The sequence below is a fragment of the Melanerpes formicivorus genome, unplaced genomic scaffold (genome assembly GCF_026170545.1).
Source record: "Melanerpes formicivorus ecotype bairdi unplaced genomic scaffold, bMelFor1.0.p_v2 SCAF_7, whole genome shotgun sequence".
Taxonomy (NCBI): Eukaryota; Metazoa; Chordata; class Aves; order Piciformes; family Picidae; genus Melanerpes; species Melanerpes formicivorus.
This window is the reverse complement of record NW_027142359.1, coordinates 25,630,511-25,649,632: the sequence shown is the minus strand read 5'-3', so window position 1 is coordinate 25,649,632 and position 19,122 is coordinate 25,630,511. Positions and strand designations below refer to the sequence as shown.

Below are 19,122 nucleotides of genomic sequence, written 5' to 3'. Positions count from 1 at the left end.
GCGCGAGTCGGCGGCCGCGCTGTGAGGGAAGAGCGGCCGGCGGGGCCGAGGCGGCGGGGAGCAGGTGGGGAGCGGGCCGAGACGGGGGGTAACCGCTGATGAGGGGCTGAGGGAAATGGGGGGTGACGGCCGGGGTAGCCAGGGCCCTGCTCCTCCACCCGCCCCAGGCGGCCCGGGGACCCTGCGGCCGCGCTCCCCTGGCGCCTGGGCAGCGGTCAGTGCCTCGGGTCGGGCTGGGGAGGGCCCTGGCAGCCCGGCTCACTCAGTGGTGACACTGTCCTCCCGTGGTGCGGGCAGCCGGTGCGCGCAGGTGTGTCCTGCGGCGGGGCCGAAAGCTGGCTTTTCCCCACCGGCCACTGTCGTCGTTTTCAGTGCCGCCGCAGGCAGCGGCGTTGTTCCCGGCCCCTGCTGTTCCTCGGGAAGCCCTCCCTTAAAATGCCTGCTCCGGCCCCCTGCCTGGTGCCCGGCCTTGTGCTGCCCCTCGGAAGGTGCAGTAAATCACATCCTTTCCCTGAGGCCGTTGCCTGCCCATCGCCCACCTGCCCCCCTTCGTGGCGCTGCTTGCGCAAGGTGCCCGCTGGACGTGGGAGCTGCTGAGTTAGAAAGCTCTCTGCCTTTGGGAGCAAAACGCTGTAGCCTCTGACAGCGGCTTCCAGGAGGCTCTGCTGGCACGGGAAGCGGCGTGCAGGGCGAGGGAGAGCTGGAGACTGCCTCACTTTTAGCTGTGGAGCAGCAGGGCTTCGCGTGTGTTTTGGGTGGATACCTCCTTACTTGGGGGGCTAGCAGTCAACAAAGCTAAACTGAGATTCCAGCTAGCACTGTAGTGGCAAAGGCAAATTGTTCTGAACTACCATTCCCTCTGGCTTTCCCTGCTGGGCTCCTCTCCGTCTCAGTGTGTGTTGTGTGTTACATCTGATGTTCATGTTTACAACTTACAGAAAGTAAGAGCATAGATCAAGATATTAAAGGATTCTAATGTGGGTAACACACTTAGCCCACAAAGCACCCACAGTCCTTACACACCGGAGCTGTGTGACTGTTTATCCTAGCATCAGAGAAGTTCTTCCATGGGTTTTAGCCACACCTGGGTGAACACCTTTGCAAATGGTTTGCCTGCTGGACTTTCAGTAGCCAATTTTGGAGTGGTGTGAAAAAACAAAAGAAAGCAACTGCAGCCTTTTCAAAGCTAGTGTGTTACTGAGAACCAGGTCGTGTCTCTGCAGGCTGCTCTTGCTGCTTGGTTGGTAGAACCTGCTCACTTGAAGGTGCTCAGTGCCTGATAATGAGGGACTGGGCTCCTCCTGAGAGGTGGTTACCTGGAGCAAGGGATGCTTATTTGGAGCTGGTGGTTGTGTAGTGGTGCTGGAGTACATTGCTGTTACTTGAGTGACTGTGTTAGAATATTTCTGTACCCTGGGTGTCTCCGAAGCCAAATTTGTCACCGGTGAGTGTGTCCGTACGTATTTGGAAAGCATGAGGCACTAGGTCAGCTCAGACACTTTCATCTCTTCTGTGCAAAATCTGACTGAGGAATAACTGCAGTTGAGTCAGGGAACAAGGCAGCACTGGAAAGAGCAGGGAATGCAGGTGAGTTCACTCAGCTGTGCCCAGGAGGGCAGCTGGTGCTGTTGTACACAGGTGTGGAATGTTAACCTGTGATGAGCCAGAGGAGAGCTCCCAGGGACTGGCTGAGGGGAAGCCCACCATCCTGGGGCAGTGTGAGTCCCTCTGTGCCAGAGAGTTCACTAGAAAGTTGTGGGTTTTTTTAGGAGTGTGTTTAATGGCTGTGTGGTCCTTGCTTTCCACCTGTTCTCCACTCTGTGTAGTGCTGGGGAGCTGTAGTTTAGGCTTCTATAGTGTTTTTCCTTACTACTTAAAGTCACTCTAAAAGAAACTGACACTAGAGGGGAGAGAACAATGGGAAGGTGAGTGTTCTGTAGTTAGTTTAGTGTTAGATTTTCAGGTGGGTCAGGACACACAAGCTCAATTGAATAAAAAGCAAACATCATTTCAGACCATAGTGGTGGCTGTACACTCTGGAGGGTTAAGATCAGCTCATATCAACCAGGTAAGAGCTGTGAGGTGTTCTGGTTCCCCTGTCCCGTGTGTCTAGGGTCCATTCCCCACAGCAAGAAGCACACTTGGAGTTATAGGGACCTGTTTGTTACAGAGCAGTTAGCGAACAAAGGCAATTAAAAGGGTGCATGAGCAGGGGGGTTGTATGAAGCCTATTAAAGAGGCAGCATTCTGCTCCTTCCCGGTGCTCCTGTTGGCTAGGGGGCTGTGCAGCTGGTATGTTTGCATTTAATAAAGCCATCAGATCCTAACATGTTTAAACATGGGCTATTTTGGGGAAAAGGGCAGAAATTATTTAGGTAACTAATTCTTAACAGAAGCAGTGAAAAGAATCCAGGGAACCATAACAAACCAGCTCTCTTCTAAGAGCTCCTGGTGCTGCTGACCTTGGAGCTCCTGGGAGAGCCTGATCTAGAGGGGCCAGAGCAGCAGCTTTGCTGGAACAGCTTGATCAGAGAGCTGAGAGACTCCTGTGTTGTTGCCCTCCTGAAGCCTCAAGTTATGGTTGGAAACAGGCACCACAACAATATTGTCTGATTGCAAAAAATGCTTGGGGGTGGTCTGCTTTTTCCCCACTTCCTGACAACTGAGGCTTTTCTCTCTCCTCCCACCAAAGATTGTTTGCTAGCCTGTGTGCAGAGCAGTGCTTGGGGCCTGGCCTATGGACTGATCACAAGCCTGGTTACAGAGTATCTGCTTGGTCAGTGATTTCTGAGAGAGCCTCTGCAATCGGCATGTTTGTTTTACTGGTTTTGTGTGTGAGGAAGCAGCACAAAAATATGGGTCAGCCTCTTCCTGATAGAGGCTGTGAGAGGAAGGGAGGGTTGGTAGGCAGATGGAATGTTTGTCAGGTGGGGAGAAGGTAAACTGGAAGTAAGAGGGAAGAGCGTGCTGCTGGAGGAGCTTACCTGATTGTAGCTTCACTGAAATCCTCTTTGGCCTGGAGAGCTGAGGAATGACTGTGTTTAAAGCTGCAAACAGGTGCTGCTTGTACACTAAGGCCATGGCAGTCACAGTTCCTAGCTGCTGACTGGGCTTAATCCCAGTAAAACCTCTGGAGTAGGTGTCTGCATGACTGGGGTGTTTTGGTGGATCCTGGCTTTGGTAGTCACATCAAGGACTAGTGGATGCCATACTGTCTGTTCATCTGTCAGAGCTGGTTATAGCTGGTGGTGATGCTGACAGAGGCCAGGACAGTCCTAGCTCCTCTTCGGAGGAAATTCTTTACAGTGAGGATGGTGAGACAGTGGAACAGGTTGCCCAAGAAAGTTGTTCAAGGCCATGCTGGATGGGGCCTTGAGCAACCTGGTCTAGTGGAAGGTGTCCCTGTCCATGACAGGGGGGTTGGAACGCTACAGATGATCTTTAAGGTCCCTTCCAACCCACCCTATTCTATGATTCCACAGCTATAATGCTGCTCACCTGCTGATCTGAACCTGTTCATGGACACTGGATTTCCATTACAGTGGATGGAGGTTTTATTCTTGTCCTTCAGTTGAGGGAGAAGATAGTGGCAGCAGGAGGTTCTTGATGGCTCTCTTATGCATTGCAGAAAATGCTCTGAAGGCGAAGTGGACAGTGTCTGCTGGACGTAAGTCTGCCTGAAAAAGTCTTCCTTCACCCCAAGGCCAGTTTGTCATCAGGAGGGGACCTCTGCAACAGCTGAAGTGTGCAAGTGATGGGCTCGGAGAACAGCGCTTTAAAGAGCTACACGCTGGAGGAGCCGCCGTTCACCCTGCCGACAGGACATGCCATCTACCCGGCCGTGCTGCAGGATGGCAAACTCGCCTCTGTCTTTGTGTACAAGCGAGAGAACGAAGATAAGGTTCACAAAGCTGCCAAGGTACTGCAGACACACTGCCTGGGACACACTGCTCAGTGCTGGCCCTCCTTTTCCTTGGAGAGGTGGGATACAGTTCAGGAGGGTCAAAACCCTTGGGGAGTGAGGGCAGGAGAAAAGGTTGAAGGTGAGCCTGTCTGCAAACAGCTGCTGTGCAGGGTGTAGAAGTGGGGTGGCATCTGCAGAGCTCATTGATGTGAGAAGTGGGGTTCAGGTAGCAATACCTGCATGACTCTGCAGAGTGCTGGTCCTCTCCTGCACGTCTCAGTCAGCCAGCCTTGGGTGGATCCTACCAAAAAACCTGTGTTTATTTAGTGTAAGACTTTATCTAGCCGTGTTACAAAGGGTTCTGCAATGAGTGGGTGAGTGTGCTGAATGTGTGGTGAGGAGCAGGATTGGGCTGTCTAAATCCAAGCAGAAACTGTATAAGGCTAAGCTCTGCAGCCATGAGAGATGGCTTGGAGGAGATCTAACAGGTGTTCTTGTTTCTGGAAGCACCTGAAGACCTTGCGCCACCCTTGCCTTCTGCGCTTCCTCTCCTGTACTGTGGAAGCAAATGGGATCCACCTGGTTACAGAACGTGTGAAGCCTCTGGAGATGGTCCTGGAGACACTCTCTTCTGCAGAAATCTGTGCAGGCATCTATGATGTGTTGCTGGCACTCATCTTCCTCCATGACAGGGTAGGTACCACTGGCAAGAGTCATCAGGCTTTTGTAGAAGCCAGGTAAAATGTAACAGGAGAAGCTTGTTGATGGGCTTGGCTGGATGACCACCTCATTCCTGATTCCTCACGACACGACAGACCCACACTTGACAGTTCTTTTAGGCTGAAACTGCTCAAATCATTGGCTACTTTGTAGGAGGGAGGGTGGTTGAAAATGCTATGGGGTTTGGATGAAAGGGAGCACTTCTCCCTTCATGAACTGCCATCTGCTTGCAGTGCTGCTTACTTCAGGGGAATGGGTTTCCTCGGCCTTGGCATTTATTTACAGTTGTTGCCATGTGTCAGACATTGCTGTCACTGCTCCCCTGTTTTGGCACCATGTGTTTGTCCAGGACTGCAGCTAAATCCCAGCTCAGACTGTAGCTTTGGTGTTCATAGCTGGAGATCTTCTCTGGATTTACAGTTGCATTGCAAGGGCTGTGACAATTAGAGCTTTGTCCCCTGGAGAGCCCCAGCCCATTTGCCTGGTACCTGCTAGTCACCTGGCAAATCCTGAAGGACCTTTAGAGCTCTCTGCTTTTGGGCAGCTTTCCTTCAGCTCCTCACAGGCCCTCATTAGTTATGATTAGGATTCTACATCTTTATCTATCCCCAAGCCTGTTATCTTATTTTTTTCTTTTTATCCTTTGGTATGTTTTAGGGAAACCTAACACATAACAATGTCTGCTTATCATCCGTGTTTGTAAGTGAGGATGGGCACTGGAAGCTGGGAGGAATGGAAACAGTCTGTAACTTCACTGAAGCTACCCCAGAGGTAAGAGCCAAGCAAAGGCCACCCACTTGATGCCCAGGAGGGGGTTCCTGGTCTGCAGAAGCTGGCCAGCTATGGGTGCAAAGGCCCAAGTCTTTCCACTACTAAAGGCCCAGTCCCTTACTGCTGAGTGTGTTGGCTCATGTCCAGCTCTGACCTGCATCTTTGCTCTGAGGACACCATAACTATAAACTACAGTGGCTGCACAAACAGAAACTAATTCCCCAGAAAGCAGCTGCTTTTCCTAGGGAGATGACTGGCTGGAGGGAGAAGATTGTTCAAGAATCTGCAGAGTAAGAAATCTTTGCTCCTCTGGTCTGATTTAAAAACAAACTAAATGAAAAAAGCTTCAGTGTGGAGCAGAAGGATCTTGGTTGGAACTAATCAATAAGAAAGATAAATGACTTCTTAGCTTTTCTGGCATCTTCATTGCTTCTTACTGGTCTGAGCAGAAAAAATTCTGGTTTGCTTTCTGCTGCATGCTGTGCAGCCATTGCTGCAGCCTGGCACTGCTGTGAATGTGTATTGCCTCATCTCCCAGAGGACCCACAAATTCTTCAGGAACTGTATTGAGTGTCACTGCCATGTGTCACCTTTCAGAAGGGATCAGGCAGACGTGCCTGGTGCTGCACAACAATGCCAACAGCATGGCAGTAAAACCTGCTCATTAAATCCTCTGCCTGTTGGCGTGGCTCACACGGGATGGTAGGAGTGAGGACTGAAGAGATGAGTTGGTTGTGATGTGCTGCCAGCTTGGTGCTTCATGCCTGGCCCATTTATGCTGCTTCTCCAGGCAGGGCTGTGTCCAGTTCTGGGCCCCTCAATTTAAGAAGGACATTGAGACACTTGAATGTGTCCAGAGGAGGGCAGTGAGGCTGGGGAGAGGCCTCGAGCACAAGCCCTATGAGGAGAGGCTGAGGGAGCTGGGGTTGTTTAGCCTGGAGAAGAGGAGGTTCAGGGGAGGCCTTACTGCTGTCTACAACTACCTGAAGAGAGGTTGTAGCCAGGAGGGGATTGGTCTCTTGCTCCAGGCAGCCAGCACCAGAACAAGAGGACACAGTCTCAAGCTGTGCTAGGGGAAGTTTAGGCTTGAGGTGAGGATAAAGTTCTTCACAGAGATAGTTGTTAGCCATTGGAATGTGCTGCCCAGGGAGGTGGTGGAGTCACCGTCCCTGGAGGTGTTCAAGATGAGATTGGACGTGACACTGGGTGCCATGGTTTAGCAGTCATGAGGCCTTGAGTGATGTGACAGGTTGGACTTGATGATCCTTGAGGTCTCTTCCAACCTTATTGATTCTATGAAAACAGCTTTCCCTATTTGCCAGCTCAAGGTGCAGGGGCAGACTTCTGCCACCTGCCCAGCATCTGCCCTGCTCCACAGAGCAGCGACTGGGGCAACTCCTATCTCCCCTTCTCTCTTCTTCCAGTTTCTCTCTCAGGTCAAGTCGGTACGAGACCAGTCATGCATCCCTTGTGAGGAGCTGGTGAGTAACATCCCTTGCTGGAGGAACTTCTTACTGGCAGTGAGTGAAAGTGTGATGCTTGGGAAATAGTTTTCATTCACACATTTTATTTCCTTATGCCTGAATGGGAGGAAGTGGCTGTTGGATAAAATCTGAGGTTTACTCTCCTTCTTCCATCCCATCCCTGATCTGGGAATGATGTTGCACACAGGGAAGTGAAATTCTGAGTGAGAAGTGATGGAACAGCAGGTTCTCTATATTTGTTTCAGTCTTCAGTGCTTCTACATCACCAAAGCTTTGCAAAAATTAAGAGTAGTTGCTGAGATGGTCAGAGCACTGTGGTCCCATGGTTGTGAAGCTCTATGCAGCAGCCAAGCTCTATGTCGCTTGTTAGGCACCTCCTGCCCATTAAGCATCCAATGAATTGCTGGAGGAGCTCTTTCTCCTTCTAATGATCCTGTTTCCATAGAAATGCTGGAAGGTGCAGTTGCTGTGTGCATTCACCAGGGAGCTGTTCCATCGTTAGGTAGTTTTGCCTTTGGGTTATAAATTCCCCAGTCAGTGGAGGTGTTTTTAGCAAGTACCTGTAGGCTACTTAGCGGAGCTCTGGTGTTACAAAAGGAATTGGAGAGTGTATATGGTGGGGACAGGGACAGGGACTTCTGCAAACTCCCATGTATTTTGTTAACTCCTTTCTTGCTGATCTTTTTGGGTTTATTTTCAGTCTGCAGAGTTCAAAATTCTGCCCAACAGCTGTGGGCACGCGAGGGACGCCTACGCCTTCGGAGCAATGGTCGAAAATCTCCTGACAGTCCTAAATGATCAGGGTGAGGAACGACACCTGTCTGCCTGGCTGTCAGCAGGACTCTCTAGCTTCTTTCTTGTGTGTGCCAAGCCATCTGCCTTGCACTGCAGCTGGCAGATGTGCTGCACGTTCAGCGGCCGTTGCTGTTCTTTGTGTTTCCCAAGTTAAAACACAGGCTTTGGCTTCTGCTGAGTTCCCCTTTTCCTGCATCTGAATGTGCTCAGATGTGGCTGGAGGTCACCAGCCTGTGTAACATGAGTGCAGCAGTCCGAGGTTTGCTTGGTCCTGCCCCAGCAGCTGCTCTGTCAAGGGTGTTGTGTACCACAGCTGAGCTGGGGCTGCTGTCTCCTAGCAGAGCGGGAAGCTTTGTGGGAGAGCAGCAGCATTCCTTGGTGCCCTGATAGCCAAGCAGCTTAGGAGGAGAAATGGAAATTCTGTTTTCTCTTCCTTTAGGGACAGACAAGAGCAATTTTGCTATCAAAGAGAGCTAAAAATAAGGTTATGGGAGGGTGGAGGACTCCTGAATGTAGTTTATTCAGCATTGAGGGAGAAATCTAACTGTGGGTGCTCTGGATTTCAGTTTCAGCAGATACTCTCTCCAGCTTTCAGCAAACCTTGCACAGTACACTGCTGAATCCAGACCCAAAGTCTCGTCCACCACTGTCCAGCTTACTGTCTCATGAGTTCTTCAGGTAAGGAAAGGAATATCCTTGCCTGTCTGGGTATGTCTTGATACTGCCTGTTGCTGTGTAGCAGCTGTGTGACCTTTGTGAAGGGGAGCACAGACTTAATCCTGCCCTCTTTCAGGGATCTTTGACAAGGACATTCCTTAAATGAATAGAGCATTAGCAGCCCTCCAAATGAGGTGATGACAGAAACGTGTCCTGTAGTCACACACAACCAGTTGGATTTCCCCAAGCTTTTAGGAGTTGGTGGGAAATGCTCTGGAAAAGAACATCACTAGTGATACTGCTGGAGCAAAGCAGGCTCTCAGATAGCCACACAGAGCTGTCAGCTGTCACCTCAGTGCTGCTCTGGGTGGTGGCATTAGTGTAGGGTGGCACTTTGCTCTCGTTGCCCTAGTCAGATGGACAAAGGTGGCTTATGATAGGTTGGTGAGATCTCCCTGGGAATGCTGGCTTCAAAGTGCAGCTTTTGGGTTTCCTAGTCACACCACCATGCTGGTGTTGATGGTCCACCAGCACCTGATTTGTGTTCCTCTGTCTAGCATTCTCTGCTAAATGAAGGATGGGGATTTGCCATCTCTTTAGTTGTGGGAGGTTTTAACATCAATAAGGATCGCACTTGACAGCCTGTGTTTTTGTGCTTAGGAATGATTTTCTGGAAGTTGTGAATTTTCTGAAGACCTTAACTGTAAAGTCTGAGGAGGAAAAGACAGAGTTTTTCAAGTAAGTGAAGGAGTATCATTGGGAAGCTTCTCACTTCAGAAATACTTCTGCCAAACGGGATTGTGAGGGAACCTGGGAAGGCTGGTGGACAGAGAGGTGGTTCCTCAGGTGGCAGACTTTGACTGCTTTGGCAGAACACTGTTAGTTCTCTAATATTTTGGATACTCCAGCCACACAAGATCAGATCAGAGAGGAGACTCTTCACTCCCTCCTTCCCCAGTTTCTCATGCATGGTTTGGTGTTTGGGAGCAGCAGTACCTGCTGGGCTCTGCATTGTTCCACACCCTCTGGCCTCAAGAGTGGCACTACACACAGCTGTACAGGCAGCAGTATTTGACCTGCTACAGCCCTGCCAGTGTTGCTGGAGATGTGGTTAGAAATGGCCCTGTAGTGGCATGTGTCACTTCAGGGGTTCTTCTTTGAGTCCTGTCTGGTTGCTAACAGCTGAGTGGAGCATCTGTAGGGCCAAGAGGAGAAGCTGTCCCAGGGGTACAGGGATAGATATGAAAAGCAAAGCATTTTTTCCCTTGTCCCTGTTCTAACTGAGCTAATGCACATTGAGGGGGGCGTAATGCTGCTGTTACCAACAGTTAGATTATTCAGGCTCTCTTCCACCTGCTCCAGCAGCACCGTCCATCTCCCACTGCACCAGGGTCAGCAGGAGTCATTTGAAAATCCCATCTGCGTGCTGTAGCGATACAGTAGAGGAGAAACCATGGTCTAACAGCTCATCTGCCTAAGCTCTGGTGAGCAGGTCCTCACTGGAGCTGTCCTAGGGTCCTGCTGCTGTAGACAAAGGCCATCTGCTCGCTTCGCTTCAGGGTGCTCTAAAAGATGAGAGCTGCTTTTAACGTGCTGCGAAGCCCCCAGCCTTTCCCCTGCCTCGTTCTTAGAAGTAGCTCTATTTTAGATGTGACTTTGTGAGAAAGGGAAATCCAGCACCAGCCAGCTCTTGAGGCTGCAGTTTTGTTCCTTTTAGGCAGATCTTGTAAGCTGCCAATGAGAAGGTTTTCAGCAAGGCATGTTGGGTGAATTAATGCTGTGGAGCCAGCCTAGTCTGGGTAAAGCTGCTGTCTGTTACAAGTGTCTCAGCTGCAGCAGTGCAGCATCTGCAGGCAATCCTATTGTTGTGGTCCTTAAGAAGTGTTCTGTAAATGCCCTGTAGCCATGGCTTTATCTGGGCCTGGAAAAAGCGGAACCTGAATTGTCCTTTATTTTTTGCCCTACAAGGAGACAGAGAATTCTTACAGAGCTCTTTTCCTGCCTGTTTGGTACTCCTGTAGCCACCATCAGGAGTGTTCAGAAGGGTTCCCACTATCTCTGTAGCAGCAGTATTTACCAAGGGAGGGATTAAATACTGCCCTTCAAGATAGCACAGTGTTGCCCCTCTATGGAGCAGCTGCACAAAGCAAACTCTGTGACTGAAGTAACTACAACCCATGCTCTGTTGGCCATCCCTAAAATGTGTTCAATGGTAGTTTCAAAGTGGGATTCACTTTTTGCAAGGGCAGCTTGTGGTGGGCAGAGCAGGCTTTTCTCAAGGAGGAGGAAGATTTTTTTTGGGTGCACCAGGCTGTGGGGCGAGAGGACAACTCTCCTGCAGTAGTAGTAACACTGTAGCACTTCATGGGAGACAGCAGCTGTGTTTTGATGCCACTGCAGTGGGCAGTTTCTTGGAGTGGAGAGCCTTTGTGTGCCAGCTGTGGGTGCAGTGGTGCTTCTGGATGTGTTCCTGAGAGCCTGTGACCTGGGTTTGGGGCTTTACAGGATGTGTCTCTGCCCCCTGCTCCGTGTTACCTTCGACTGAAAGCCTCAGCCATGCCAGAGCCTTCTCCTTCTGGATTAGAGTACATGCAGAGGCAAAGGCTGCAGTGGGACACTTCCTCTAGGAGATGAGGCAGACACAAACAGAGGCTAAAGCACTATGAAAGGAAACAGCCAGGAAAGCATGGATGGCTGCCTCCATACTAATAGCTTTCTCCTGGACTGCAGATTCCTGCTGGACAGGGTAGCTGGCTTGTCAGAGGAGCTGATCGCGTCACGGCTGGTGCCTCTTCTACTCAATCAGCTTGTGTTTGCAGAACCTGTGGCTGTCAAGAGTTTTCTTCCTCATCTGCTGGGTCCAAAGAAAGGTGAGCTTTGAAATATTTAATCTCACCACGATTATTACTGACAAGTTTGGAATGAATTCAGAGCAGTGGTTCCGTTGAATCAAGGGAACAATGGCATTTATTTAACCAGAACAAATACTGTAACATGCAGAAGTGGAAAGGGCAGTTGTGTGCTTCCCTCTGCTTTCCGCTTCTCTGCTGGTGCTGAAAGGAGAATTGAGAATCGCCTGGGCTCTTTCCCAGGCTTATAAAATGTCACCTCAGGCTTTCCCAGTGGCTTTCCTTTTCTCAGTTATCCTCTGTCTGCCCTTTTTCTTCAACAACTGCATTTCTGTACAGGTGCTCAGTCTACTCTCCTCTCCTGTCACAGGTGTTCAGCAATCTCTGTCTCTGCTGTTTGACTCCCCTCTCTTAAAGGTTTCCTAAATAGCCATTGGTGTCCCAGCTGAGCAGTGCATGTCTTGTGACTGCCTCAGCAATGGACATGGGCACTGCCACCTCTCCTCCTGCCCATCTCTTAACATCCCTAAAAAGCTGTCTTGGCAGCTGATGAGTGTGCTGCAATGGTATAGAATAGAAATAGAATAGAATTAGAATAGGTTGGAAAAGACCTTTGAGATCATTGAGTCCAACCTATCATCCAACACCATCTAATCAACTAAACCATGGCACCAAGCACCCTATCCAAGTCTCTTCCTAAACACCTCCAGTGATGGTGACTCAACCACCTCCCTGGGCAGCCCATTCCAATGGTCAATCTCTCTTTCTATGAAGAACTTCTTCCTGACATCCAGCCTAAACCTCCTCTGGTGCAGCTTGAGACTGTGTCCTCTTGTAGTGCTGGTTGCCTGGGAGGAGTTTCTTAGTGAGCAGCTCCTAGGTGAGCTGTCTGTCACTGCTGAAGCAGCAGCCTTTTCCCATCTTCCCCTCCCTTTCTAGAGCAAACTGGAGAGAGCCAGACCAGCTGCCTCCTGTCGCCAGCTGTGTTCCAGACCCATGTCATCCCTGTGCTGCTGAAGCTGTTTGAGGTTCACGAGGAGCACGTGCGGATGGTGCTGCTGTCTCACATTCATGCCTACGCAGAGCTGTTCTCCCGGGAGGAGCTGAAAAACATCATCTTGCCCCAGGTCAGGGACGGCAGAGCGGCGCGCGGTGTAGCCTGGAATACAGGATTGCTGCTGCTTGGCTTAGTCCTTAGCTTAAATTTAGGATTTCCTACTGCTGGCCAAACAGTCTGCAACCTCCTTTCTGTGCAAGCCCCAACCCTTACTCCCCATCCTGGCCTGGAGTACTGATTTTGTTAAACCTGGTGCCCTCCATCACACAGCTTGTGTCAATACAGAACCCAAGCATGATGGCAGTTGGAAGGGATCTCTGGAGATCATCTTGTCCAAAGATCCCTCTGCTAAAGGAGGCTCATCCAGAGCAGGTTGCCAAGGTGGATTTTGAAAGTCTCCAGGAAGGAGACTCCACAACCTCTCTGGGCAGCCTGGTCCAGTGCTCCAGCACCCTCAGAGTCAAGAAGTTTTTCCTGCTGCTTAAGTGAAGCCTACTGTGTTCCAGCTTGTGCCTGTTGCCTCTTCTCCTATCACTAGGCACCACTGAAAAAAAGTCTTACCCCAAGGTCAGTGTCTGCCTTGACTGGCAGCCTCACAGTAGGAGGTTGTCTTTGTTTTACACCATAGCTGTCAAGAGTGGAGGAGGAATCAGCCTGAGCTCAGGGTGCCTTGGCACTAAGGTCAGCCACCCTCTTTTAGCTCATCAAAGAGAGCTGATTTCATGCTACAGAATAATGTCCAGGCTCTACTGAGAGCCATGGGAGATCATGGAAATGAAATGTGCTGCAAATACAACATTTAAAGGGGAAAAAAATGTAAAGAAGCAGAATTCTCTGTTCTTGGTAACATGATATTCTTGGTGTAGGTACTGCTGGGCCTTCGGGACACCAGTGACTCTATCGTTGCGATAACGCTGCACAGCTTAGCCGTTCTTGTCTCCTTGCTTGGACCCGAAGTGGTTGTAGGTGGAGAAAGAACAAAGATTTTCAAGAGCTCTGCACCAAGTTTCATGAAAACAGCTGATCTCTCCCCAGAAGGTAAATGATACACTCAGAGTGCTCTTGGGGTTCTCTTCCCTCTCCTGCCCAAGCAGTGGGCAGAGTTTCTTGGATGATTAATCAACAGGTTAATTGAAAACAAGCCCTTTTGCAGCTAAACTTCAGTTCCACAGGAGGTGGTTTGTAGATAGAGAAGTGATCATAGAATCAGAGAATTGTTTTGGTTGGAAAAAAACTTCTAAGGTCATTGAGTTCAACCATCAGAATTATAATAGCAGAGTTATATAAAATATTTTAAATGTAGGAAATAGGGGAAAAATGAAACTGCTGCTTCATGTAAGAATCTCTGTAAGTAAGTGAGGCTCTGGCTCTGCTCGAGTGCCTGCTGTGCTCTCTCTCTCTCTCTCACCTGGAAGTGTCATCTTCATCAGTGGCCCCAGATTTCTTCAGAACACAACTTCAGTGAGGATGGCTGAGGAGGCTTTGGGCCAGGGAGGAGCTCAGGAGGGTCTTGGCCAAGGAGGAGATGAGAGGAGGGTTTGAGTCAAGCTGAAGCTCAGGACAGTTGTGGCTTCATTTTGGGCTGCTCCCTCCAAAGCTGCTGCCTGGGGTGAGCAGGGCAGGTGACTTTCTGCACCTTGCCTCTGCTGCCGGTTGGCAGGTGACTCCTCTTTGGTCTTCCAAGTGTTCAGAAAAGGCTTGGATGTGGGCCTTGGAGCCATGGTTTAGTTGTCAGGAGGTGTTGGGTGAGAGGTTGGACTCAATGACCTCTGAGGTCTTTTCCAACCTTACTGGTTCTATGATTCTAAAGGAGATTATGTGTTTGTGGAAAAACTCTGCTGCCCTTCTAAAGCACCTATGCACCTATCCAGGTAGTTCTTTAATATTCCCTCTGTCCTGTTTGTAAAAATAGTGAATCTCATCCTTTCCCTCCGATTTCTATTCATAGATTGGAAAAGGAATACGAACTTCCCTATTTTATCAGCTCTCAGGAGGCTTTTCAGCTAATCCAAGTGAAGACATGGTGCCCCTGCACCTGCCAGATCACTCAGAACCAAGTGTACTAAGAGCTTTGCTGGATATTCCAACCTAGAATGGCTGTGACTGGAGGCAGGAGTCGGCTTTTGTTCTACTGTAGGCATAGAGACACCAAATGAAATGTGTGCTAGAGATCAGTCCAAGTGTCAGTGTTGGTGATGTGTGTACTGACAGCTACCACCCTTGATTAAAATCTGTGGATGGCTCATGGCATTATTTTTCTTCACATTATTTTAGTGTTTGGATCACATGCTAAACCCAAGTTTACTTTTAAGGACAGATTTTAAATTAGACAACTGAAAAAAACCCTTTATCCTCAGCAGTGAGAGGACCTGCAGAAGAAAACAGTCCTTGAGGCCAGACACATAAGGCTTCATAAGCTGTTTGCTGAAGCCTCTAAAAGGATGTGCAGAATGCTAGGGGTTGGAAGGGACTTCCAGAGATGGAGTCCACCCCCTCCCCCCACCGAAGCAAGGCCTTTTATTGGGACACTAGGGGGAGGGGTCAGGTTCTGTGTGACCTTCCCTGTACCACAGGCCATGCAGCTTGGGCTGTGCTGGTAACTGCAGCCTAGGCAGGCACAGCTGGCTGGTAATGGAGATGAGCTACTGGCCCACACCATGCTGTTTGGGGATGGTGGCCAGAGGGCCTCACACCGCTGAGGCCTGTGCTGGTCAATCACTGCCACAGCTCCCTCCAAGCAACTGGGTGCTTGCCAAGTTCTCATCAGTGGCCTGGGGAAGCAAACCATCCTTCTGCAGCTTCCAAATGTGGTGACTGCCAGCCCCCCTTCACTTTAGAGTGGTGCAAGGGAGGCTGTCACAGTACCTGCATCACAGGACTCTTGTTCCTGTAAGTTGCCTTGCTCGTGTCCAGCCTTAAAGGAGGGCTGGTGTAGTTGTGTGAGTTTGCTTATGCTGTGAACCTCTGGGACAGTCAGTGCTGTGCTTTTGGGTGAAGCAGAGTGTGAGGCAGGAGCTGGGGGTTGGGTCCAGCTAGGTGGCAGACAGCATTTCTTAAGCATCTGTTCTGATCACAGTCAGTTTGTTCATTGTGTGTTTCTTGAAAGAACACATCAGCAGAAACCATTTGCAGTTGCCCAAACTGTGCTAGTAGAGCTGCAGAGGGCAAGAACAGAGGAGTATTGTGTGAGGAGAGGTGCAGCTGTTGCACTGCTGCTCCAGCCTTCAGTCAGCATTGCTTGTCAACAGTGCTGGGGGGCAGCACTCCAGTGCTTGTCAACAGTGCTGGGGGGCAGTTGCAGCTAAGACTGGCAATGCACCTTCTGGACCTGGTGTCCCTTTCTCCTCTTCTGTCCTGCAGGCTCCCCAAGTCATGTTGTAAGCAATCAGAGGAATCAGACCTCTCAGCCCTTGAAGAACCATTCTGGTGTGTTCCCAGCTGCTGGCAATGCACCTGCCAAGAAGCTTTCTGTCCGACAAGACAATCCACTGGCTTTAAGGACAGGTAAATCTTTGTCCTGGCTCTTCCTTTTTAGAAATCAAGTGCCCTACAAATGAAGCATTGAGGGAAAAGTTGTTAATTTTCCCTAAATGCTGAACTGAAGGAGCTTCAGTGAACCAAGGAAGGAAGAGCATGACCTCTGACTTCCCAGGGAACAGTAACTTGGGAAGCTGACAGACTGCTGGCTGGCCAGACTTCATTCTCTGTTTCCCTACAGCAGATTCTCTGCTTCTTTCACCCTGCCACAGCTTGGCACACACTAGATTTATAGGTCAAGTTGTTCTCTGCCCTCAGAAGCTGCTTCAGTTTACTTTCATGGCCATTTTCAGTCACCTGTAGCTTATTAGTAGTCAGCCTTTATAGCCACAGGGCTCTGAGATGAACACCCTCCTTTGCAGGCAGGAAGGTGGCCATGCTTTCTGGCCTGAGAGGAGTTTAGTGCTGAGGCCTCTTTCCAGTCGACTTCACAGGCTTATTTCTGTGCCATGTGCCACCTGTGATGTCAAGGAGTCCTAGGCACAGCTCTGTCTTTACAGTCACTCTCCTGAAATGAGTATGTAATAATACCTTTGTCTTCCACAGGTGAGCACAGGTCCTCCCTGAATGGAATTCCTGGAAGCATTAATATGCTAGGGAACAGCAGGAGTTCCTTGACTACCTCTGAAAAGCCCACAGAGGAGTGGCCAGACTGGAGTGAGCCAGAGGAGACAGACACTGAGAAAACTGTGAACATTCAGATTCGGCCCCGAGAGCTGCAGGGGAGGGTGGAACCTTATTTTCCTGAACGTGATGTAGAGGAAAAGCCCTGGGAAGACTTTGAGCCCAGCAGCCCTAGTCCTGAACTGTCCTCAGGAAACTGTCTCACTGTGACACAAGCTGATGCAGTTGAAATGCCAAGGCCTCTGTCAGGTACCCATCAACTGAGCAAAGAATTCAGAAACCTCAGGCTGAATCCTCCCTCAGAACCCTGCCCTGAAAACAGCTGGAGCAACAACAAGTGGGACCAGCAGGAACAGCTGGGAGAAACTGTGCTGCCAAAACCAGCCTTTCAGGAAAGGTTGAAGTCACCATCAGAGTCTGGCCTAGGAGAAGAATTCACCATCAAAGTGAAGAGAAAACCTGTGCAAGACCCTGAGCTGGACTGGTTTGCTGACATGATCCCAGACATTAAACCTTCTTCATCTATCTTGATTTTACCTGAAGCAAGGACAGAAGCAGTTGTGCCCAGTCACTCTGGTGTGGCAGCCAGCAGAGAAGGTGCTTCCCAGAATATGCTGTTTTCATCCAAATTTGCAGCAGCTGATGTCATTGAGGTAAGAAGCTATAGGGGGGTTTAAAGGACCACACACTTGAGAGGATCCTAAAGCATGTACATACAGCCCAACACACTGTGGTAGCACCAGCAGCTCCTTAATCAGAGGATGGAAAATCTGAGGAAATGTCAGCAGCACACAACTGTGTGGTTGAGTCTTTACCTGTGAATAGAAGATGCTGAGTTCTGAATGATGCATCTTACCAGGCAGCAGGTAATTCAGCAGGCTCTTACTACAGCTGTGGGAGGGGGCAGTGAGGGAATGGACAACTTGTGCACTTCCAAAGGCACCAACTTAAGTTCTAATTCCAGCTCTCAATTTGTGCTGCTGCATCTTGGGTGCAAGGACCCTACACTGTGTTAGAAAGAGTCTTGGATTGCTGGACAGGTCAAACAGGGCTGGATCCTGTCTGCTGAACAGGCACAGCCCCGTGCACAAATGGGGGTTTGCAGGCATGAAGGGTACTCAGCTCTCACTGCTCCTGGCTCTTGTAAGAAGATCTGATAGCATTGTAAATAAAGGGCCAGGAAACCAGGACCTCACAAGTACAGAGTAAAACATTTGTTGTGCTTTGTTTTCATGAAAGAATAGACACTTCTTCATTTCAGAGAACCAGAGGTGTTGTAAAATTGCATCTAAGTAAGCGGTGAACCTCCTCTGGCCCCATCACAGAGACTCCAGAGTTTGCTTTTGTTTCCACAGAGGGAGGATGGCACTGCCACCTGCACACCAAACTCAGCTAGGGAATAGGTGTTGATTCCAAGTTGTTTTGCTAATTCACCCTCAAGAGAGCCACCACAGGGACAGCAAGCAGCACAGGGAGAGGAGCTGTAGATAGACACTGAAGTTGTTTACAACATGGAAGAATTGCACACTTGATATTTTTGAGAAGCTGTTTTGGTATCAACCCCGTTTAGAGGGGGAGCCACTCACTGTAATGCAGCATACAACAGGACAACAGCTGTTTTTTAGAGGAATGAAAACATCTAGCTGCTAGAGTCCTGTTCTTAATGCAAAGTAATTTTGTTATAAACAGTTCTTGCTTCGATGTTAAGGAACAAAAAAAGACTTTCCCTTGTTAGTTTGCCCCTGTCTTTAAGGTGTTTCTTTTTGTAGTTAGCTTTTAAAACAGAAAAGTGCAAATGCTGGCACTTTACTTTTGGTCTTATGAAGAACTTGGCAGTATTCTGGATCAGTCCTGCTCTACCATTGTAGCTGCCTGGCTCCTGTGGCTATGCTCAGGATGGGAATACAGTACCCAAGCTCTCTACAAATACCTGAAAGGAGGTTGTAGTGGGGTGGGGGCTGGTCTTTTCAGCCTAGTATCAGGCAACAGCATGAGAGGAAATAGCATGAAATTGTGCCAGGGAGGTTTACAGTGGATAGTAGGAAAAATTTCTTTACCAAAAGAGTGGTCAAGCACTGGAATAGGTTGCCCAGGGACAGTGGAGTCACCATCCCTGTAGGCATTCAAGAAACATGTGGTCATGGCCCTTCAGGACATGGTTTAACAGCCATGGTGGTGTTAGGTTGACAGCTGGGCCTTAGAGGTCTTTTCCACCCAAAACAATTCTCTGATTCTATAATGTTGGTAACTATGTGATTCTAGGCTGAAGCTGCAGGCTGGGGTGAAGAGGAGGAGTTGAACTGGGAAGATGATACTAACTGGTGACAGGACTGAAAGCAACAGTGTGTGGTGTGCTGGATTCTGTACAAGAAGTTGCTGCTTCCTAATACAATGGATAAGTACCTCAGTGCTGCTTGGGCCAGAGGGCAGGCACTTGCTGCTGCAGCAGCCACAAGACCCCATGGGGCCCAACATCCTGCAGTGGATGCTCCTTTCCAGTCTGTGCCAAAACCTGCAGGGGTGAGGCCTGTATTCAAGCAATATGCCCAGCTGTGGTGTGTGCCACTGCCACCAGACGGAGGAACAGCGTGATGGGTGTGCTGGTGCCGAGGTGCTGCTGGAGGCCGAGTGTGGTGTAAGCGATTGTTCCAGAACTCATCCCTGCTCTGAAAAACTGCTGACAATAAAGGAAAGTCACATGGAGTTCCTTGACTAATGTGCCTT

At 49.6% G+C, this 19,122-nt stretch overlaps 1 protein-coding gene across 1 annotated transcript; it reads left to right on the top strand.

The window, feature by feature from the left end:
• Nucleotides 1-19,101, top strand: SCYL3 (SCY1 like pseudokinase 3). The gene is made up of 14 exons (XM_068141515.1): nucleotides 1-64; nucleotides 3,629-3,919; nucleotides 4,412-4,597; nucleotides 5,282-5,395; nucleotides 6,820-6,876; nucleotides 7,580-7,682; nucleotides 8,241-8,352; nucleotides 8,992-9,069; nucleotides 11,062-11,201; nucleotides 12,120-12,307; nucleotides 13,104-13,275; nucleotides 15,598-15,741; nucleotides 16,321-17,051; nucleotides 18,661-19,101. Exons 2-14 carry the CDS (start codon nucleotides 3,755-3,757, stop codon nucleotides 18,721-18,723), a joined length of 2,253 nt encoding a protein of 750 aa, XP_067997616.1. The 5' UTR covers nucleotides 1-64; nucleotides 3,629-3,754; the 3' UTR covers nucleotides 18,724-19,101.
• The last annotated feature ends 21 nt before the right edge of the window (nucleotides 19,102-19,122 follow it).